This window comes from Oryx dammah, unplaced genomic scaffold (assembly GCF_014754425.2).
Source record: "Oryx dammah isolate SB20612 unplaced genomic scaffold, SCBI_Odam_1.1 HiC_scaffold_13, whole genome shotgun sequence".
In the NCBI taxonomy this organism is placed as follows: domain Eukaryota; kingdom Metazoa; phylum Chordata; class Mammalia; order Artiodactyla; family Bovidae; genus Oryx; species Oryx dammah.
In genome coordinates, this window is record NW_024070197.1 from 62,782,484 (window position 1) to 62,804,665 (window position 22,182).

A 22,182-nucleotide genomic window follows, 5' to 3' on the forward strand; every position below is an offset into this window, starting at 1 on the left:
ACCGTCCTAAGGCACCCATGGAGCAGCCCCCGCCCACTCCCCTACAAACCCACCGCCCTGGTGCCCCCACCCACCGGTGGCACCTGACTGGTGTGCGGTTACCACCTGCTTATGTTTAATTCATGGCTGGGGGTTGGGACAAGCTTCCCAAGAAAGGAAAGAACTCCCCTGGGGTCTTGCCCAGTTCCTGCCCGCCCATAGGGCACGAGGCCCCAGCCTCCCTGGGCCAGGGGCTGGGAAGAGAAGCTGCTGATGAGCCTGGAGGACACCATTCCAGCCTGGGCATTGCTATTATTCGTTAATCTGCAGCCCTGGAATGTCTGCGAGCCAATCAACAGTGTCTCCGAGGGCTCCCCAAGGGCTCCAATAATCCTGCAATGATTAGCAGGGGCCATGGGGTCACTGCGAACCACTCAGTAGGTTGGCCGACTGGCTGTTGGCGGGCGGGCAGGCGGGCAGGCCCAGGGCCGGGGGAGGGAGGGCGCCCCGGGATGGGAGCTGTCTGCCTCCTTCCATGCCAGCGCTGACGACGGGGGCTGTCCGGACACCGATTACTCAGCAGCCTCCCCTTTGTCTGCCAGCCCCGTGCTACTCCTTGAGATCGTGAATAGCTCCGTCCCGTGTGGGAAGCAAGCTGCACTGCTGAGCCAGGCAGAGCCCAGAGCCACCACCAGGCCCATGCTGAGGCTGGAGCCCTCGCCCAGGCCCGGAGGCCACCGGCCTGGCCTCCTGCTCTTGCTCCTAGCTCTCCTTGGCACAATCTGGGCAGGGGCGCAGCCACTCCAGCTGCAGGAGCAGCGGGTTCCAGTGGCTGAAGGTAAGGGGGCCATAGGGTGAGGGAAACGTGGAGATACTCTGAGGGTCCCAGGGGGCTTCCGGGAGCCAGTTCCCAGGCCTGAGCCCAGGGCAGGCTGATGCAGTTGAAAGAGCTACCCTGGAACATTCCGGGGGCCTGAGGGGGTGCAGGAGGATGGAGCTGGGGCAGGAGAATGAAGGGGGGAAGGAAGATCAAGGAGGTGCCCTGCTAGCCGTGGGGGAGACTGGCTGAGAGGAGCCCCAGGCAGAGGGGCTGCCGGGAGCCCAGGCTGTGGCCCCTCCTCACGCCCAGCCCCCCCGGGGCGCATCCCCTCGGTCACCCCACCCCAGCTCTCAGCCTCCTCTACACCCACACCTGTCTGTCTCAGTCCCCCTCCTCTCTCTGCCTCTCTCCTTCTCCCCACCCTCTGCTCCGGTCCCTGCACGTGCCCACCGGCATCTGCCCCATCTCTGATTTTGCACCGTAAGTGCAGGGCTGCACCTCATTGTGCCACGGTGGCCTCAAGGGCCGCTGCCCAGGTGGCCTGACCTTGTCTCCCACCCCAGTCCTGAGCAAGAAGGAAAGCTTCCTCCTCGTCTCCCTGCACAACCGCTTGCGAAGCCGGGTCCACCCGCCTGCGGCCAACATGCAGAGAATGGTGCGTACCCGTACCTGCCCGGCTCACGGGGCGGAGGGGCGACCCTAACGGGCTGGGAGGCCGAGCTGCGGCCAGCCGCCCTTGCACCCGCAGGGCGGGAGGGGCGGCCGCCCCTGGCCCACGGCGGGCCGGCCGTGCCTGGTCACGGGGAGAGCGACAGCTCCCTCCTCCCGGAAAGACTGCCCTCGGGCTTTGCTTGCATCCCTTCCCGTTGCCCCGGAGACCAGAAGACAGGGATGGAGTGGGGTCCCCTCCTCCAGGAAAGCGGAGGTCACAAAGGCGTCCCAGCGGGACGGGAGGCTCGTTGGGGTGGGAAAGGCAGCCCGCTGGGCGGGGGCGGGGGGCTTGTGTGCGACTTCTCCAGCAGTTTATCCAGGCGACCAGGAGTGGCCCCCTCACCCGGGCCAGGGAGGGGGTGCAGGGTTTCCCAGCACTCCCTTGGGGCTGCGGGGTCGCAGGTGTCACCTTGGGGCCCCCAGTACGGCCTGCGGCTGCCCCCGCCCACGTAACGGTCCAGGAAGCCAGCGGGGACCAGCGTGGGGCCGGCCAGGTTCCCCATGGCTGCTTCCCACAGACTCCTCCCGGGCGGCGCGGCTGCGGCGACCTTGAGCGCTGGGGGTCAGTTTCCCAGGAGGTGGGGGCGGGGCGGGCGGGGGCGGGGGTCGCCTCTCCCCTTTCCCGCCTCGGCATGTGCTCAGCCCCTCCCAGGGGCCCAGGTCCTGGCTCCCGACTCCCACACGCGCAGCCCTAGTGCCTGGAGTGAGGGTGCTTCTGGTCAGGCCCTGCACTTCCCACGGCCCTTGTGCCTGAGGCTAAGAAAAGAGCACCTCATTAAAAACACAAGTGGAGCCCCAGGCTCAGCCTCTGTTACACGCACAGCTCTGGCCCTGGGCACCCAAGGGAGGCTGAGGCCCTGATGGGCCCCATGCAGCCCCCATCAGCGGTGAAATCACAACCATGTAATCCTCACACCATCTTATCCTGTGGTTACCTTATAACCCCCCCCCACCTTTTTTTTTTTGGCTGTGCCTCATGGCTTGTGGGATCTCAGTTCTCCTACCAGGGACTGAACCAGGGCCCTGAAAACCCAGAACCCTAACCACTAGGCCACCAGGGAGCTCCCACCTTACTATCCCATTTTACAGAAGAGTATGTTGAGTCTCATGGAGATTAGGAGATGGCTGGAGGTCACACAACTGGAATGAGGTGGCAGGGCTGGACCAGGACATATGTCATCGTAGTTGCTGAGGTCCCTGTTTTAGAGGAGGGGGCTGGTGGATGGGGGCAGGGACGCCTGGTTGGGGAGAGTGGATTGGGTCCACTCCAGAGAGCTCTGCCTGCTGAGATCAAAGCAGAGGCCCTGGAGACCTCCTTACACCTTCTCGGGTCCGGTTTCCCAGCTGGAGCCCCTACACACTCCAAAACCAGAATTAGGGAATAAGACACAGCAGCACGGCTGTTGCAACTTTTTACATCACAGAAGGGACGCCAAGAGGGAGACTTTCTGACAGTAACAGGGCCAGGTTCACCTAGCACAGAACCAGTTCGGAAGCCCTGGGCACGGCAGAGCTCACATTAGGGACGGGAAAGATTACAGCAGAGGCCCACCCCATCTCCTGGGCTGGCACTCGCCCCCAGGAACACCTGGCCCCTTAGTGGGGTGGAGTCCTGGGCATGGCCTGAGGGTGCCATCACCGGAGGCTCTCAGTGCTGGGCGAGCCGGGCCCTGGGGGTGGAGGCCAGATGGGCAGGTGGCTTTCCCACAGCCTGGAGCGCCCCCTGCAGGTCCTGCCTGCCTTTCCCTGGCCCCGAGGAAGCGGGCGAAACCAGCTTAGAGCGCTCAAGCCGCCAAGCGCGATCCCTGCTCGAAGGCTCTCCTTGTAGGCCTCTGGTCTCTGGTCGTGCTGCGGTGCGGAGCGGGGGTGGGTCAGTCGGGCCTGGCCCGGGGCCCCGACTGATGCTGCTGTGTGTGCCCTCCGCCCCCCAGGACTGGAGCGACAGCCTGGCCCGGCAAGCCCAGGCCCGGGCGGCCCTCTGCGGTGCCCCCGCCCCAAGCCCGGCCTCCGTCCCGCGGGCCGCCCGGCACGTGGGCTGGAACGCGCAGCTGCTGCCCGCGGGCTCCGCGACCTTCGTGCACGTAGTGGGCCTGTGGTTCTCCGAGGGGCGGCAGTACAACCACGCGGCGGCCGAGTGCGCCACCAACGCCACCTGCGCCCGCTACACTCAGGTGAGGCCGGCCTTCCCGCCCGGGGCCCCTGCTCGGAGGGTCTGCTGCTGCTGCTGCTGCTGCTGCTGCTGCTAAGTCGCGTCAGTCGTGTCCGACTCTGTGCGACCCCAGAGACGGCACCCAACAGGCTCCCCCGTCCCTGGGATTCTCCAGGCAAGAACACTGGAGTGGGTTGCCATTGCTCGGAGAGTCTACAGTTTGTCCTAAAACTGGTGGTCGCTTTTCCTCCCGTTAGTTGTCCTTTTTTCAGCTTTAAACGTGAAATATTTCAAAACTAAATCAAATAACGGACTCCTTCTTACCCACCCTACACTTCACGGAATTCTCCAGGCCGGAATACTGGAGTGGATGGGGTCACAAAGAGTTGGACACAACTGAGCTACTCTCACTTTCTTACCCACTACCTAGATTTAGACAATGTTAACTATATATATATATTTTTTAATAATTTCTTAAAAAAAATAAAGCTAAGCCAAAGCCCTCCTCTTCCACTCACCTCTGTCCCTCCCCAGAGGTAAATTTCCTGCCCTCCAGGAGTCCAGGTGGATCACTCCCTTCCCCAAGCGTGATTCCTTTTTCTCTCCCCTCCACAAAATTGTTTGTATCTTCACTATGACTGGTGTCATTTAGGTGCCAAGGTTCAGCCCTGAAAAACACAGGCAAAATCTCAAGCAATTCCCTGACCAGGGATCGAACCCTGTCCCCCACACTGAAAGCACCCAGTCCTCACTGCTGGACTACAGGGAATTCCCCCAAGCATGTTGGAATACCTTTGCTACACGTGGAAGGGTTTTGATGCCTTTTCTCCTTATGCAAGTGAGTTCTGTGTTATTAAATCCTAAGTGCTCTCTAAACATACCTAAATGTACACTTCCTTTTGCCATTTGTGTTTAGCACTTCAGATCTTCAGATCACATTTGTAAGATTTACTTCCATTGATTTGAGCAAGCATGGGAGATTTACTATAAATAAACTACAATTTTGGGGCATCTGGGGTTACTTTTTTATTTTTAACTATTCCAAGTCACACCACAACATATAAATCCCAGCTCAGGCCCTCTTGCACACACGGGTCCAGAATTCCTCTAAGATAGCAGTCCCCAACCTTTTTGACATCAAAGACAGGTTTTGTAAAAGACAGTTTTTCCACAGACTGGAATTGAGGGAGATGGCTTCCAGAGGATTCAAGTACATTACAGTTACTGTGCACTTTATGCCTATTATTACATCAGCCTCACCTCAGATCATCAGGTACTAGATCCTGGAGACTGGGGACTCCCGCCCTAGGGAGACACTTAGAAGGGGAGTGGCTGGGTCAGAGGGAGTATGCACCTACAACCTTGCTACCTGTTGTCAAAGTGGTGTCCCCTACTCCACTCCCGTCTGCAAACCAGTTCTCACTTCCCAGTAGTGTCAGCTCCTTAATTTTTGCCAACTTGATGCTGTGGAACACTACCTCATTCTGTTTTTAATTTCCATTTCTCTGATTACCTGTGAGACTGAGCCTCTTTTCTGTTCTGCTTCATTGCTGGCTAATTTCATCTTTCCCTTAATAATTTATAAGCATCTTTTCTATATTCTTTATACTTTAGTTGGTCATATTGGTTGCAGATACTTTTTTCTAACATATGGCTTGTATTTTCTCTTTGTTTATGTGACTTTTATAAGAAATCTTCAGAGAATTTTAATATTAATGTAATCAAACTTCTCATGTTTTTCATTATGGTTCATCTATTTGTTGTATTATGTTTAAGAAATCCTATTCAGCTCTGACATCAGGAAGATATTCTTTCTTTTCTTCCAAAGTTTAAATGTTTTCCTTTTTTCATATTGAAGTCATTAAGCCACCAGGTGATGTAGAATTTCATTTTATCTTTTTTTTTTACTTCTGTATTAAGTATTGACTCTTTCCCCCACTGACTCTAATGCCATCTCAGTCATATACCAAGCTCCTATATCTGCTGAGTTCTCTCTTCTTGTTGCTTTCTTTTTTTATTACTCTGTACATATGTGCTTTAATTATTATGGCTTCATAAAAAGTTTTTTGACAGGAAAATCCCCCATATTATTATTCAAAAGTTTCCTGGCTATTCTTGATTCTTTCTACTAATTTTTTCATATGAACTTAATAAGTAGCCTTTACAGGCATTTATTTCCAATCTAAGTTTGTTAAGATTTTTAAAGTCATGTTCTAATATTATTTTTTCACATATGGTGTCCAGTTTCCCGGCACCACTTATTGAATAGACTGTCTTTTCTCCATTGTATATTCTTGTCATGACTCATTTTGTTTCATCTATACCCTTACCTATTTCCCTTTCCTCCCATATTATTTTTAAGCAAATTTTAGGTTTATAATTTTATCCATAAATAAGCATATATGTCTAAAAGATAACTTTTTCATCCACACTCTACCAGTGTAGTGGGCCCAGGTTCAATCCCCGGTCAGGGAACTAGATCCCACATGCCACAACTAAAAACAGCTTTCTAAAAAATAATCACAATACCAACATTAATATATATCTTTAAACGTTAACGCTTCCCTGCCTTCCTACTTGCAGGACTGTGATTCATCTATGTACCGTCTGTTATAAGAGTTAATCAAACACTGAAATACTTATGTATTAGTAAAAAGTTGTTATCCCACGTTCCCAGAAGGTACCTGTCCTAGCCTCTTCGCTGGAACACCTAGGATTTCTCCTATATCTAGAATCAGAGTGGGTGTATTTGTCACAGTAGTGGGTCTCTAGGATCCTGCTCCAGCCCAGCATCTATTCTGACTGACAAGCCACTGGACCAGCAGGGAAGTCCCTCCATTATAATGTTGTCTGTGATTTTGAAGTGTATAGTTAAATTTCCTAACTAGGTTTTCTCCTTTGTTTGTTTAGTCGCTAAGTCATATCTGACTCTTTTGCGACCCCATGGACTGTGGCCCGCCAGGCTCCTCTGTCCATGGGATTTCCAAGGCAAGAATACTGGAGTGGGCTGCCATGTTCCTTCTCCAGGGGATCGTCCTGACCCAGGGATCAAACCCTGGGTCTCCTGCTTTGGCAGGACGATTCTTTACCGCTGAGCCACCAGGGAAGCCAGGCTTTCTCCTTTACTTACTTCTAAATTACTTCCTTTAGATTTTATTACGTTGAATTCATAGAACGTGATCTCTAAGACATTGGTTATCTGGTAGTTACTGAATCTTGCTTTGCAGCTATTAGGCTTCCCTGAGAGCTCAGCTGGTAAAGAATCTGCCTGCAACGCAGAAGACCCCGGTTTGATTCCTGAGTTGGGGAGATCTGCTGGAGAAGGGATAGGCTACCCACTCCAGTATTCTTGGGCTTCCCTCATGGCTTAGCTGCTAAAGAATTTGCCTGCAATGTGGGAGATCTAGGTTCAGTTCCTGGGTTGGGAAGATCCCCTGGAGAAGGGAAAGGCTATCCACTCCAGTATTCTGGCCTGGAGAATTCTATGGACTATATAGTCCATGGGGTCACAAAGAGTCAGACAGGACCGAGCGACTTTCACTTTCACTTTGCTATTTAGTGAGGGATCAATGTCTGCAAAATTCCATGCACTCCTAAAAAGAATGCACATTCTCTACTTGTTGGAGAGAGATATATATATATGATTATACGGGCATATCTCCCGGCCTCATGCTGGCCATTTTTAGTAGCTACTGGAGTTTGCTTATTGATCATTTGTGTTATTTCCAAGTGGTCACTGATTCTAATACTTTAAACCTAAGTTTTGAATACTATTAAAAACCCGTGTCAGGTAGCTATTGATGCCTGACACACTATCCCAAAATTTAGCATCCTGTGATTTTGCAGACTGGCAGTTTGGGTTGGGCTCGGTTGGGAGTTTCCTCTGGTCTTGGCAGCACTCACTCTTGCAACCGCAACCAGCTGCTGGGTGGGCTAGGAGCTGGCTGTCCACAGTGGCCTCAATGGATCATCTCTGCCCTCTAAGGTTTTTCAGCCTCCACCAGGCTTGTTCACATGGTGGCTGAGCATGAGAGAGAATGAGTGGAAACTGAAGGGTCTCCTGAGACCTAGGTTTAAAACGGCTAGACTATCATTTCTCCAGCATTGTGTTGAGCAACACAAGCCATGGGGCCAGCCATTTTCGAGGCATGGGAGACTCCTCTTGATGCAAAACCACATTTTGTAAAGAATGGACTGTGGGGACATGTGAAGCGTTGGGGCCATTTTTGCAACCATCGCAAGGCCTTTGATGTCCAGGTCTTCCTGTTGCCACTCTCTTCCAGTGTCCAGTCTCCCCACCCTTCAGGTATCTGCAGACCTTCACCTCCCCACCCAGGAAGCCTTTCTAGACTATTCCCACCCATCCTTATAGCCCTGCCTAAGCACAGCTGCTCTGCTCCTGGGGTCCCCAGGGAGGTGACAAAACTGTTTATCTGCCTGGTTTGGGGCAAAAATGCCTGCCCTCCCTGGGGGAGCATCCTGCAGGCTGCAGGTCCCCAGACTGGGAGTGGAGGGGGTGTGCGATGGGGTGTCTGAGCCTCCGTGTCTCCTGCAGCTCGTGTGGGCCACCTCGAGCCAGCTGGGCTGTGGGCGGCACCTCTGCTCTGGGGCCCAGGGCGAGCTGGAAGCCTTTGTCTGCGCCTACTCTCCTGGGTAAGCCCCCTGCATGGCAGAGTCCTGCCGTCTCCTGCTGGGCTGCAGGGCAGGGGTGCTCTCAGCCAGGGTGAGACACCCACACACCCACCCATAGGTCTTTACCCCTGGGTCTGCACCCCTGGTGGGAGAGAGCAGCACCCAGGATCCTGGCCATGCAGAGCATGACTTCTGCCCAGTCGCCCGTTCCTGGAAGCACCACCCTGCATTCAGGAAATCTGTCCAGTATTCGTTTGGAGGTCATCTTTTCTGTCCTGGGAAATCTCCCTGTCTCACCCAGCTCCCTGACTCCCTGGCGGGGCAGGAAGGAACTGACAGGGGCTGGGGGGCAGGCAGCAGGGCCTGTCCCTGCCATGGCCAAGGCCAGGTCTTTGCAGCCCTCCACTGCTTGCTTTCACAGAGGGAACTGGGAGGTCAACGGGAAGACCATCGTCCCCTACAAGAAGGGCGCCTGGTGTTCGCTCTGCACGGCCAGCGTCTCAGGCTGCTTTAAAGCCTGGGATCACGCAGGGGGACTCTGTGGTAAGTGCCCTCACCAGCCAGTCTGAGCCGGTGATGCAGAGGAGGGTGACAGGCTGTCCCGGAAGCCCTGGCCCTCAGCACCCAGGGAGGCACTGGCCTGGCCTGCCCAGAGGAGGCCGGCTCAGCGTTTCCCTTCCGTCTGACCAGAGGTCCCCAGGAACCCATGTCGCATGAGCTGCCGGAACCACGGCCATCTCAACGTTAGCACCTGCCACTGCCTGTGCCCTCCCGGATACACAGGCAGATATTGTCAAGGTGAGGGGCACCTGGAGCCGGGTTAGGGCACCCGGGTGAGTGAAGCGCGCACAGCGTATCCTCGTCCAGGAGGCATCCACTGAGCACCAACTGTCCGCCAGACCCTTCGTCATGCAGGAGATTGCAAGTGAAACCGGATCTGGCCCGTAGGCTCTGGGAGGGTGCAGAGAGGGCAGCTAAGGATCCTGGCTGGATTCCTTTCCCGCCCATCCCCCAGCTCTGTGACCACGAGCAGCTCCTCCCCCAGCTCTGATTCGCTTCTCTTGACAAGATCAAACCACAGATGCCAAAGAGCACAGACGAGTCCCAGGCCGGTGTTCTTGCTGGGGTTGGCACCCGTGTACATCCTCCGCCCCCCATCTTGGCAGTGCGGTGCAGCGTGCAGTGCGTGCACGGCCGGTTCCGGGAAGAGGAGTGTTCCTGCGTCTGTGACGTCGGCTTCGGGGGAGCCCAGTGCGCCAGTGAGTCCCTCCACACAGCCCCCGACTGGCTAGGCCCGCCCTGGACCCCTCGGTGAGGGCTGGGTCCTGCCCGGACCAGCCCACAGACAGCCATGGTGTGCACTCTCGCCCACTCCCTGAGTGAACTTGGCCATGGTGGGGAGTCTCTACACCCCAGAAACACAACTGCTGCAATCACAGATTATCTTTTTTGAGAGAGAGAGCTGGTTGTTACATATTTACCAGCTTGGAGCAGGTGGCTGGGGAAGGGGCACCCTGAGCCTAACCACCTGCAGGACAGGAAGCGTGACCGCTCTGAGGTCCCACACAAAGTCAGGCTCCCCTCCTGCCAGCCAAGGTGCGCTTTCCCTTCCACACCTGCGATCTGAGGATTGACGGAGACTGCTTCATGGTGTCCTCGGAGGCGGACACCTACTACGGCGCCAAGATGAAATGCCAGGTAACGGCTCACCCCACCTTCCTGGCAGCTGCCCCCTGGGCCCAAGCAGGGGTCTTAACAGAGGGACCCTGGATTAAGAGATGCATTCCTTCAACCTCTCAACTTACTAATGCTGGCAAGCAATCCCGATGTATTTAGGACACTGAGCAGGTGAAACAAACCCTTCCCAGGCTGGGATCCTGCCAGAGGAGAGGTGGGCAGGGTAGAGGAAGGCGGGAGGCTTTGGTGGGGATGGCTGGCTGGGGACAGCCTGGCCGGCACATAGGTTTGATGTCCGTGGCCACGGTGGGCAGCGGGAGGGACAGGTGGGGCTGGCCTGCGCCCTGGGGCCAGCGTGACCCAGAGTGGGGGTTACAGGGCAAGGGCGGGGTGCTCGCCCAGATTGAGAGCCAGAAAGTACAGGACATCCTGGCCTTCTACCTGGGCCGCCTGGAGACCACCAATGAGGTGACCGACAGTGACTTTGAGACCAGGAACTTCTGGATCGGTGAGTGCCTGGGTGATGGGGGGGGGGGGGCGTGTGTGTCCACGCGCGTGCGGTGCTCGTGGGGCTGGGACATCCACGCCCCTGCAGGGATCTGGGCCGTGGTAACCCAGAGCCCTGCCAGCAGTCAGGGCATGGTGAGGGCTAGGAGCCCGGAATGGAGCCACAAGTCAGGCTGATGCGTCCCCTCCCCAGGGAGAGAGCTGACGGAGAGGAGCCGGAAGTGCTGGGAATGGGGTCTCAGGGCCGGGGGCCCACTGGGCATTGGGCAGCAGGCTCTGGGCAGGCCCTCAGCCCAGGGAGCGGGCGGGATCCGGGACCTTGGGTGCGGGGCCAACCTTGGCTGCTGTGGCCCAGGGCTCACCTACAAGAGCACCAAGGACTCCTTCCGCTGGACCACGGGGGAGCACCAGTCCTTCACCAGCTTCGCCTTCGGGCAGCCGGACAACCAGGGGTGAGCCCTCCGCTGCCCACCTTCCCACCGGGGCTTGCATGCTGAACCCTGAGGCACGACCAGACCCCCACCCGCCTGCCTCCTGCCCGAGCGCCCTGAGGGCCCGGGCCTCCCTGGGGCCCTCATGCCAGGAGGTGCAGGCGTGGCTGGGTGTGGGCCCGGTGCTAGATGAGGCACGTCCCTGACCCAGGGCTCACTTAAAAGACAGGGACCCCAGAAGCCTGCGTCCCCTGACCGTCCCCATCGTCCCCTCAGCGGCCTCTCCGTCTCCCTCTTATCTACCCTGCCCTGCCCCAGGCGCCCCCTCTGCCTGCATCAATACGCTAACGCTGCCCTCCACTGGCCACCCCGAGCATCAGCCCTCACACTCTGCCCACCAGCCACCCTGCCCCGCCTGGCCTTCAAAGCCTGGGGATGCCCGGGGCAGGGGTCGAGGGGGTCAGGGGGTGCCTGGGGCGGGGGTGGAGGTGGTCAGGCTGTGTGCCCACCGAGACTCACGAGCGCCCCTACCTCTCCTTGACCTCCCTGAGGGCAGGCATGCCAGGCCTGGGTCCGCCCCTAGACGGCCTCGGCCTGGTGGGAGGAGGGACGCAGCCTGTCCGCCCCCAGGCCTGGGCGCCTGGGAGCCTGGGGGCGGGCTGGTGCCCCCTGAGAAAGGAGGAGCTGGAGCGGCTGGAGGAGCAGGTGTGGAGACGGGGGGCGGGGGCCTCCAACTCCCAGGGGCCCCTGTGAGTGTGGGGTGGGGCACCGGGAGGCCCCGGCTGGGCGCAGGTGGCCCCCGGGAGGGGGCTTGGAGCCTCTCCCGGCCTCCCGCCTCCCTCCTCCGCCTGAGCACTCGCCACCTCGGCTCGCAGGTTTGGCAACTGCGTGGAGCTTCAGGCGGCGGCCGCCTTCAACTGGAATGACCAGCGCTGCAAAACCCGCAACCGCTACATCTGCCAGTTTGGTGAGGGCCTTCCCGTGGCTCCCTGCCCGGGCCCTGGCCCCGGGGGTGTCCGGGTGACAGACCTGCAGGGTCTGCACACTGGGCCCGAGGCTATCCTGCCCATCCTGGGCCTGCAGGCCCCTGGAGCCCGGAGCAGGAGATGGCCCCAGTCCACACAGACCCAAACTGCACCTGGCCGGGGATTTCTCAAGGTCCCTTGTCTCTGGCCACTAACGCGATCACACTGGGCCCTGCTGGGTGTGCCCTGATTCCCTCAAGCGCCTGAACTGTGAGGGCAGAAGTGAAACCTCACTCGGGGGGGTCCCACCTGCCGGGGGATTTGGAGCTCCCTGGGGTCCCATAGAGGCCATTTCTGGACCTGGTGCGGCAGGGCCCCATCCCAGGACAGTCACCAGCCCTTGTTCTTCCGCTTCCTTTCCAGCTCGCGAGCACATCTCCCGCTGGGACCCAGGGCCCTGAGGTTCAGCCATGCCCCTCCCCAGCCAGCGCCTGGGTGCACAGCCCCGCTGACCCTCCTGCCCTCCCGTGTAGAACCAGGGCCTGGCTGGGACTGCAGCCAACAACCAAAGAGGTCTCAGACCTTGCAGGACGTCGGGCAGGGTACAAGTGAGGCCAACAGAGGCTGGTGGAGGAGGAGGGGAGCCTGGGTGCCCCCACCCCCCAGCCTGCTTTGGATCGGGAAGATGGGGCTTAATCAGGCTCTGAAACGGGTCCAGACCAGCAGGGAGAAGCGCCTGCTCCAGTCCACCCAGGCTGGACCCTCTGGGTCAGATGGAGGCTCCTCCCCACCCACGGTGCACCCTACAAAGGATTAAACTACGTTATGGATGAGCCAGACTTGCACATGCTCATTGTGAGTGAAGGATTTAGACAAGCCAGAATGGTTCTGGCAGACTGGCTTCCTCCCACCCGCCCTGCTCCCTGCTCACCCTCAGGACCCAGGCCCCGCTCCGGAGGTTTTCAGACCCTCGGTCCTGAATAAGGCGCAGACTCAGGAGCCTCATTCGCACCCCTGACTTCTAGCCCCTCTCACCTCTGCCTCTGTGGGCTTTGGGTTTCTATTCGCACCTCCCCCTTTATTCTTACGACTGCTTCTCCACGGCTCTTCTTTCTTTGTGATTACCTGAACTTGGGTTGTTACGGCCCCACGGCTTCCCTGTTCCTAGGGTGGTGAGAGGGTGAGTCCCAGCAGGTACTACCATCTGTGTCCAGAATGCCGCATGGCTGCTTGTACAAATGTCGAGTCACTGTGCTCGTTGGAAGGACAAGTATGGCCTTGGCTTATGGAGCTGGGAGAAGCAGATTAGTTGGAGTTCTTGGTGGCAACCAACAGAAACACAGAAACTGCTCTGGCAAGTCATGACAGAAAAGGAGCTTATCAAAAAGGCAATGATTTTTTAAATGGGCAAAGGATTTGAAGAGACAGTTCTCCAAAGAAGATGTACAAATGGCCAACAGTTACGTGTTAAGATCTTCGCCACCACCAGCCATCAGGCAATCTGAATAGAAACCGGAATGAAAGACCACTTCACATCCGCTAGGGAGGCTGTTAGTAACAAAGTGGACAGTAGCGAGTGTTGATGAGTGTCAGCAATGCCTAATGCCGGGAGCCGCGCTAGGCATTACTGACAGATGAGGGCAGGGGCTCGCTGGGGCCCTCGCACATTGCTGGTGGGAAAGTAGAGTGGTGCAGTCTCCGTGGAAGACCGTGTGGCGATTCCTTGCAAAGTTAAGCACCACTACCATATAACGCAACAACCTAACTCCTAGGAATCACTGAAGAGACCTGAGAACAAGTTCTCAAACAAATTCTTAAACACAAAATTCACAGCAGCATTATCCACAATAGCCAAAAGGTAGAAACAACCCAAAAGTCCACCAATATTTAAATAGCTAAACATAGCAGTGTATACATGCAATGGAATATTATTCAACCATTAAAAGGAATGAAGGGGACTTCCCGCTAGGGGTGGTCTAGTGGCTAAGACTCTGTTCTCCTAATGCAGGGGATCGCAGGTTTGACCCCTAATCAGGGAACTAGATCCCACCCGCTGCCACTGAAAGACCCTGCATGCCACAGCTAAGGCCCGGAGCAGCCAAACAAATATTTCTTTTTTTAGAAAAAAGAATGAAGTACTAATACAGGCTACCAGGTAGATAGATAAACCTTGAACACACTATTAAGTGAAAGAAGCTAGTCACAAAAGATCACATATTGGGGCCTTTCCTGGTGGTCCAGTGGCTAGGACTCTGCATTCCCAATGCAGGGAGCCTGGGTTCAATCCCTGGTCAGGGAATTGGATCCCGCATGCTGTAACTAAGACCTGACACAGCCAAATAAATAAATAAAAATTAAAAAAAAAAGATCACATATTGCATGACTCCATTTATCTGAACTAGTCAGAAGAGGATAAATCCAGAGATGCAGACTGGCAGATGCCAAGAGAAACGGGAAAATGAGGGTGTGGGTTTTATTTTGAAATGATAAAAATGTTTTGGAATTTAGAGAGAGTTAGTGGCTGCAGAACATTGTAGACGTATTCAGTGCCACTGACTTGGTTAATTTTACATTATGCAAATTTCCCTTCAGTTTTATTTTTTTAAAGACAGTGGTTCGTCACAGGACCCCTGGTAGAGTGAGGGCCACGCTGGGGGCCTGTCTGGCCAGAAACAGAGCTCCAAGTTCTGCTGCAAAGCCCGTCTGGGTAGACTCCCATCCAGACATAGGAAGTGCAGAGCCTACCCCACAGCAGCGATATGGGAGCCACCTTGGTGGCGACTGAGGCCGGCAATCCGGCGTCCTGATGAGCCTCTAACCCCCCATTCAGCTGCAGCCTTTCCCACCAGCGGGCCTGGCGCTGCGGCACTTCCCCACCAACGTGTATTCTCAACGACGCGACAAAGGCCGCGCTGGAGGGGAGGCAGCTGACTGCGGCGGGCCTCCGGGTCGGGTCACGGGCCAGCGGCATCACATCACCTGGGATCTTGTTAGAAAAGCAGATTTTCAGCTGCCCCGAAGCTAATCCGAGTTCTGACCAGACCTCCAGCCACTTCAGATGCAGGCTCAGCTGCGACAGCCTGACCGAGGCAGTGTCTAGGTCTAAAGTCACCTGAATTGGAGGACAGGCACTAACACTTGCAAACTGTGACTTTGGGCAACTTATTAACACATAGGGGCCCCTCTGTCCCAGTCTCCCTGGAACCGCCCTGCTTTCAGCACTCACAGTCCCAGAAACCTGGGAAGCCTCTCTGTCCCAGACAAACAGGACAGTTGGTCACCCTAAAACATCTCTCTGCCTCATGATTCTTTTCCATAAAATGAAGAAAATAAAGCGAGTTAATACATCAAAGTGTTTGAAACAGCCTGGTGAGAGTAAACGCTGATGAATGTCAGCTGGGCTGAGCCAATACCCTCACTTCTCAATTCCTCCGTCAACATTAGACCATCTAAACTTCATTTGTTAACCTAATAAAATTGTTAAATAAACAAAGTGCTTAAACTGTCCCTTACAGAATAGTAAATGCTCAGTAAGTTTCAGCTATTCTTATTTGTATTCTTATTATCTATTAGCTAGTAGTATTGGGCCACAATCAAGTCCACGGGTTTTGGTTTTATATATATATATGGTTTATTTGGCTGCGCCGGGTCTTAGTTGCAGCATGCAGGATCTAGTTCCCTGACCAGGTCTTGAACCCAGGCCCCCTGCATGGGCAGCATGGAGTCTTAACCACTGGACTAGCAGGGAAGTCCCAAGTCCAGGTTTTAAGTGACCATCAGAGCAAACGATTAGAACCATCCCAGACACTCATGGTAGCCCCAGTTCAGTTCAGTTCAGTTGGTCAGTAATGTCTGACTCTTTGCGACCCCATGGACTGCAGCACGCCAGGCTTCCCTGTCTATCACCAATTCCCGGAGCTTATTCAAACTCATGTCCATTGAGTTGGTGAGGCCATCCAACTATCTCATCCTCTGTCATCCCCTTCTCCTCCTGCCTTCAATCTTTCCCAGCATCAGGGTCTTTTCCAAGGAGTCAGTTCTTCGCATCAGATGGCCAAAGGATTGGAGTTTCAACTTCAGCATCAGTCCTTCCAATGAATATTCAGGACTGGTTTCCTTTAGGAGTGACTGGTTTGATCTCCTTGCAGTCCAAGGGACTCTCAAGAGTCTTCTCCAACACCATAGTTCAAAAAGCATCAATTCTTCAGCGCTCAGCTTTCTTTTGGTTCATCTCTCACATCCATACATGACTACTGGAAAAACCATAGCTTTGACTAGGCATACCTTTGTTGGTAAAGTAATGTCTCTGCTTTTTAATATGCTGTCTAGGTTGGTCATAGCTTTCCTTCCATGGAGCAAGCGTCTTTTAATTTCATGGCTGCAGTCACAATCTGCAGTGATTTTGGAGCCCCCCAAAATAAAATCTCTCACTGTTTCCATTGTTTCCCCATCTATTTGCCATGAAGTGATGGGACTGGATGCCATGATCTTTGTTTTCTGAATGTTGAGTTTTAAGCCAAATTTTTCACTGTCCTCTTTCACTTTCATCAAGAGGCTCTTTAGTTCTTTGGTTTTTGCCACAGAACCCCAAATATCAGTACGTTCCACCTCATCTAACATTATTTTCCTCCTTCCCCACTCTGCACCCTCAGAATCCATTTCCAGATCATTTTGCAGGTTTTGCCAAAATAAATTAGCAGAATCTCATGGTTCTTTTGGTGTTTCAATATCCTCCTCCCAGATTTGATGTCATTGGTCCCTGGGGGCCTGCCGAGATCTGCCTTGTTATTCAAGTCTGGAGAACATGAGGGGTAATGGGGCAGGACACACAGGGGTCTCCTTCAGGGCAGGGGCATTCCAGAGTGTATTATTTAAGGAAATGCTAGCTGCTGACCTGGTTGCACATGTGCAAAGGGGGAGGGGACCCAGGCTGCACAGGGCCCCTGCTACCTGCAGCACACAGCTCCCCACCCACCCAGGGTGCTGGAATTCAGGGGGTCCGCTTGGGAAGCAGGAGGGTGGGTGGTCACTTGGAGGATGCCACGGGTCAGTGCAGGAAGCAGTGCCCCCCCTGCCTTCCGTTGCCACTGGCCACACCTCAGCCACACCTCAGCCACACAGCACACTAAAGGCAAGGGAGTGTGGGCACGTCCACCTAGACGTGTGCCCAGGAGGAAAGGGATCCGGGTTTGGCAAAGAGCTAGTGAATTTCTGCTTCCCAGACCTTCAGAATGACCAAGAAGAGTCCTTTTGGCCGTCAGGGGAGCCTCTGAACAGGTGGGGTCCTGAGTCCCCCACACCTTCCTGCTGGGCTGATTCTAATTGCTTCAGCTCTTCGCTCTACAGTCTGCCCTAGTTAGAGACACAGAGAGGGTATGAAGCTACCTGAGATCATCATTTTATGCTGTTGTTTAGTCGCTTAGTTGTATCCAACTCTTGCAACTCCCTGGACTATAGCCTGCCAGGCTCCTCTGTCCATTGGAACTTCCAGACAAGAATACTGGAGTGGGTTGCCATTTCCTTCTCCAGGGGATCTTCCCGACCCAGGGATTGAACCCGAGGCTCCTGCGTTGGCAGGCAGATCCTTTACCACTGAACCACAAGGGAAGCCCAGTGTCATTTTATAACCATTGATTAGGCCTTAAGTTTGGGTTGTAACTCTCTGAACCTTGCCACCAAAGGTTTAAAACTTCCCTGATTTTCTAACCATGTCTTGAGCCCAGAAGCCTTGAGCCTCTAGAGCCAGGTCTTTCCTCTAAGCTGCTGGTGCTGCTAGCACAGCGCCCTGCCCCACAGCCTCTGATTGCAGAGTAACCTTTATATGCTTCTATGGCAAGAGCAACCAGGTCCCGAAAGCCGGTCCTAGCTGGGTGCCTTGTTCTGGGCACCACAAGATTAGCTGCCTTGCCATGGCATGCCGCGGGCAGCTAGTGTCCTGTCCCCTAATGCTGGCTGGATTGTCACTGGCCTCTGCCCGCTTGCCAGCCTTACATCACCTGCATTTCCCACAGGACTTCTGGTTCCATCCACTTCTGGTCCTATTTTTGTTATCAACCAAGATTCTTACCTTTAAGTAAGAGAAACTGAGTCTGGTGACTCTAAGCAGAAACGGAATTTGTCCAAGATCCTGGTTAGTTCCCAGGAGTTCTGGAAGGTTGGAGGGTCAGATCTGGAAGAAACGCCCTGCCTCTGCTGGGCACAGATGCCACAACAGGCACCATCACCGGGGTGGACATGCCCCCTCCTTTGAAAGCTGGAGGTCGCTGCTGCCGCTGCCGCCATCACTTGCTGAGAAGGGCTTCTTCCACTGGCAGCTTTAACTTAAAGTTGGGCGGGTGGGTCTGATCGGAGGAGCCAGGTCATGTGTCCAGGCCCTTGCTACAAGGTTAGGAAAGGGAGGCAGAAAGGGGCCTTTTCAGCTTATTTCACAGCAGGAAGGCTTTGTCTTAAAGCTGGAGGATACTTCTAACACAGGAAGGGGTCTTCGATGTGGGACAGCCGAAAGAAAGACTCAGGTCCACGACAAGAGGCCAGCTGGCGCCTGCCACCTTGGCCTGCAGCACTGGCCTTGTTACCCCGCGCTCTAACCAGGCCCCTCTCCAGCCTTTGGATTCTGTGCAGGGGAAGGTGGGTAGCACGCCACACTCCCAATGCCGCGGGGCCCAGATTCGATTCCCGGTCAGGGAACTAGATTCCCACATGCAACAACTAAAGATCCTGCATGCTGCAACAAAGATCAAAAATCCCACGTGCCATAACTGAGACCTGGCACTGTGAAACAAATAAATAAATATTGAAGACAGCCTGAGCCTATTTGATTAGCAAACCCAGGCTAAGAAAGTTGCATATTTACTTCCAATATTGACAATTCTGAAAATATGCCTGTTCTTATTTACACCAGCAAACTTAAACTAGCTTTTACTTATCAACCATTATTCCAGATCACATGAAGTGGAAAAACACGTGAGTTAGTCTCTATATTTCTGAGAGTATACTTAATTTATACATGCTTAATTTTATTTTCAGCCAACTAAATAGCACTCCTTACAAATTAATTTTGGCAACACCACCTGAAGGTAGAAAAATATCGCATGCCTGTAACATACACACATAGACATACCTAATATGCAGGCAGACATGAAGACCTTAGAGCTTTTGTTTTTAAAAATTTTAGCCATGCCCCAGGTATAAAACTCAAATCCAAATTATTTTTTCTGGCAGATGGAATAAATTAACGTTACCTGATCAGATGGTCAGTTTTTCATTAAAGATTTTTTTAGTCACCTGTAGTAAAAATCCTTTTAAAGCTGTGGTGGTTTTTTTTTGTTGTTGTTGTTGTTGTTTTTATCTTTTAGAAACTTCTGCAGACCAATTGAAGATTGAATTTAGTTGTCTCTGAAAGGTTTGGAATTCTCTCTTTGATGGGTGCCCCTTTGAAAAATGAAAGTGTTTTTGTGACCCCATGGACTGTAGCCCACCAGGATCCTCTGTCCATAGTATTTTCCAGGCAAGAACAGAGGAGTGGGCTGACCATTCCCTTCTCCAGGGGAATCTTCCCAACCCAAGGATTGAACCTAGGTCTGCTGCATTGCAGGCAGATTCTTTACCAGCTGAGCCACGAGACTGGTACATAGGAGTTCCCTTTAGGTGAACGTATCTAAAGCACTGTTTCCCCAGGATGGCCATTATAACTCTAAATTCTCTAAATGTTCACCTATTTTTCCAGAAAGGCACAGGTGCTTGTCCAAAAATTAGGTGAAGCTATCTTGCCTTTGGATTCCCTAAAATGTCTTAATGATAAGGGGCTCTGTTTTCCAACAGCTGTTTTAAAACATTAGGAATCACATGTTCTCCCTGCTTTTGAACAGGAACGGTGACTTACCAGGGAATCCAGTCCAGTGGTTAGGACTCCATGTTTTCACTACTGAGGGCCCCGGGCTCAAGCCTTAAGATTCCACAAGCTGCATGGAGTAGCCCCCCGCCCCCTGCAAAAATAAGCGGGAGATATTAATAAAATCCCCACGAGATTAATGTCCTCCTTTGTTAAAAATAGTTATCTTCCTTCTTCCTGCTGCTTATACAGGCTGCAACGAGTGCTACGTGTGTGCAAGCTCCCTCTTCAGAGTTTCCCAAGTCCATTGTAAAAAATGAGATTTGCTTTACATATTTTCAAAGTGCTCAGGCATTGTTGCCCTACATGGTGAACATGGATGTGTTTCTCTGGACACTGTGAATATGAAAGTCAAAGAAAAGATATGGAAAGCCAGACGGCATGGAAGCACAGCTGTTTTCTCAGTGCCTGGGTGTGTGTTTAATGTGTTATTGAGCGGATAAGTCAGGATCACGAATGGGAGAGAAAGAAGGACTGAGCGGGGGCGGGTACAGAATCACCAACTTCCTCCCAATTTATTACTCGATCAGGATTGCCAGCACCTCAGGACACTGTTGCTGGTCTTCCTGTTGCTCTGCGTGAGCAAGCAGGTGCTGGATAAATGCTCTTAGTGACTGTGTTGCAGGAAGTCTTGTGAACAGGAAAAGAAGGCTCTCATTTGTTACTGTCTTGGCAGCTAAAAGTAGGCCATGGATGATGATCATAGATTCAGGAGGAAAGGGGGTGGGCTCAGGGAGGGGCCTCAAAGTCACAGGTGAAACTCTGGGATCCCATCCAAACCCACAAACAAAAGCTAGAACTGACCTAATGGCACTCCATTCATTAATTCAGCAGATATCAACTGAGCACTGACCAGGTGGCCAGGCCCCAGGTGAGCTGTGGGAATACAGCAATGAACAGGTTCCCCTCCGTCTGCCACGAGCACAGAGCTCTGTGCACAAACGCTGGGCACTGAAGGGGCCCGAAAGGAGACCCCTGCCCTGACTGCTGCACAGACTGCCGGGCTTGCTGCTCAGCCCTGCTCTAAACCAGTTCAGTGGACTCTCTGACTCCCCCGCCGCCAAGAGAGAGGGCAGCGGGGTGTCCTTCCGCAGCCCAGGCGGGCAGAGAGCCACTGGGGCCCTGTCAGCAGCCAGCCCAGGAGCCTAGCCCAGAGGCAGCTGTGGGTGGGCGGCGGCTGGCAGGCTGCAGAGCTAACCCGGCCAGGGCTGGGGTCCCTCAGGGGTCACGGACATCCCCCCTCCTGCCTGTGACAGTCCCACCCCAGGCCCCAGGGGCTGGGCGATGAGGCTGGTGCCCGAGGTCAGTTTGGGGGAATGGTAGGGCAGCCTCCCCACCCTCAGGGGCTCTCTCGCCTTGAAGTGAGTCAAAGGGACACTGTCTCAGCCCGGTCCCCTGAGAGTGGAGCCCAGCCCTGGACAGCCGGGCCGGGTCCGGGCGCCAGGTACGCTGCCCACGGACTGGGCACAGGGGCCCGCTGCATGGCCTCCCGCGGGCACCGCCTCCCCTCAGAGCGGCGGGGCGGGGAGGGCCGGCCCGGAGCGGCCCTCAGCTCTGCCCCCGCGGCTCTCCCTCCAGAGCGGACATGGCTCGGGAGCCCAGGCCCAGCGCTGCCCGGCGGGGCTGGCAGAGGCCGTGGGGCACAGCCGCCTCCCGGTGAGTCCGGGGTTGCCTGATGGGAAGGGAGTCTGACCACGGCTTGTCTGGGGCCCTGGGCTCCCCGGGACAGAAGAAGCGCCCCCTAACCGGCCAGACTGCCTGTCCCCTTCACCGTGGCCCTGGAGGAGGCCGGTCTCCCTCGGCCACAGGTTTTGCCCGTAAACGGGGGGTCGGGGGGTCAGTCCAGCTCACTCCAAGGCCACTTCTAGCTGACATAACCCAGCCCCCTTCCTGTTAGGGGTGCCCTCTCCCCTCACCGGGACCCAGAGGCTGTGGGTCCTCCGAGTGGAACCTCTCCTGCGAGGCACTCGGGAGCTGTTTCTGGGTATAGATGTTTGGGAAGTAGAAAATGGGAACCTTTCTGGATGAAATCGTCCCTCTAGCTGGGAAGCCTCAAGGAATTTTAAAGAAACCTTTAAACGTTTTCAGAAAGGCACTCAGCAACCTCTGCCAGCCACCGTGCCAGTTCCCCAGGTGATAAGGAGGGTGTGTGGGGACCGGTGGGCCCTTGGTCCGCTCTGCGGGCGTCTGCAATGTTCCTGGCCTGTCTGCGGACACTCGGTGGTTTCTGTCTCGCCGGTAGGAGAGGCAGGAGGCAGTCGGCAGGTGGTCGCTGTGAGGTACAGCGCTGTGTAAACACCTGGTACCGAAGGTTCTGGTTTCTTTTGCGTCTCATCTCCCTGGAAGCAGGACGGCAGGGCTGGGTGGGGACCGCTGTGAGAAGCTTCTGCACCTCCAGGCTGGCCTCGAGCGATTAGGCC

The 22,182-nt window shown here is 54.7% G+C and overlaps 1 protein-coding gene and 1 non-coding gene across 2 annotated transcripts; both read left to right on the forward strand.

Annotated features, from left to right (window-relative positions):
• Positions 1-216: 216 nt before the first annotated feature.
• Positions 217-12,708, forward strand: CLEC18C (C-type lectin domain family 18 member C). Its single transcript, XM_040253563.1, has 13 exons — positions 217-420; positions 582-817; positions 1,363-1,454; positions 3,442-3,681; positions 8,215-8,312; positions 8,713-8,834; positions 8,982-9,089; positions 9,458-9,550; positions 9,883-9,989; positions 10,347-10,476; positions 10,831-10,927; positions 11,782-11,873; positions 12,295-12,708. The coding sequence occupies exons 2-13, from the start codon at positions 679-681 to the stop codon at positions 12,330-12,332; spliced, it is 1,356 nt and encodes a 451-aa protein (XP_040109497.1). The 5' UTR covers positions 217-420; positions 582-678; the 3' UTR covers positions 12,333-12,708.
• Positions 12,709-14,097: 1,389 nt separating this feature from the next.
• Positions 14,098-14,170, forward strand: TRNAG-CCC. Its single transcript has one exon. It is a non-coding gene; the product is annotated as a tRNA-Gly (tRNA).
• The last annotated feature ends 8,012 nt before the right edge of the window (positions 14,171-22,182 follow it).

Excerpts from the sequence above, each read along its gene's own strand:
- CLEC18C (XM_040253563.1), top strand. The coding sequence starts at position 679 with ATGCTGAGGCTGGAGCCCTCGCCCAGGCCCGGAGGCCACCGGCCTGGC. Across the intron at positions 1,455-3,441 it reads CGGCCAACATGCAGAGAATG|GACTGGAGCGACAGCCTGGC; the intron begins GTGCGTACCCGT and ends TCCGCCCCCCAG. Across the intron at positions 11,874-12,294 it reads CCGCTACATCTGCCAGTTTG|CTCGCGAGCACATCTCCCGC; the intron begins GTGAGGGCCTTC and ends CTTCCTTTCCAG.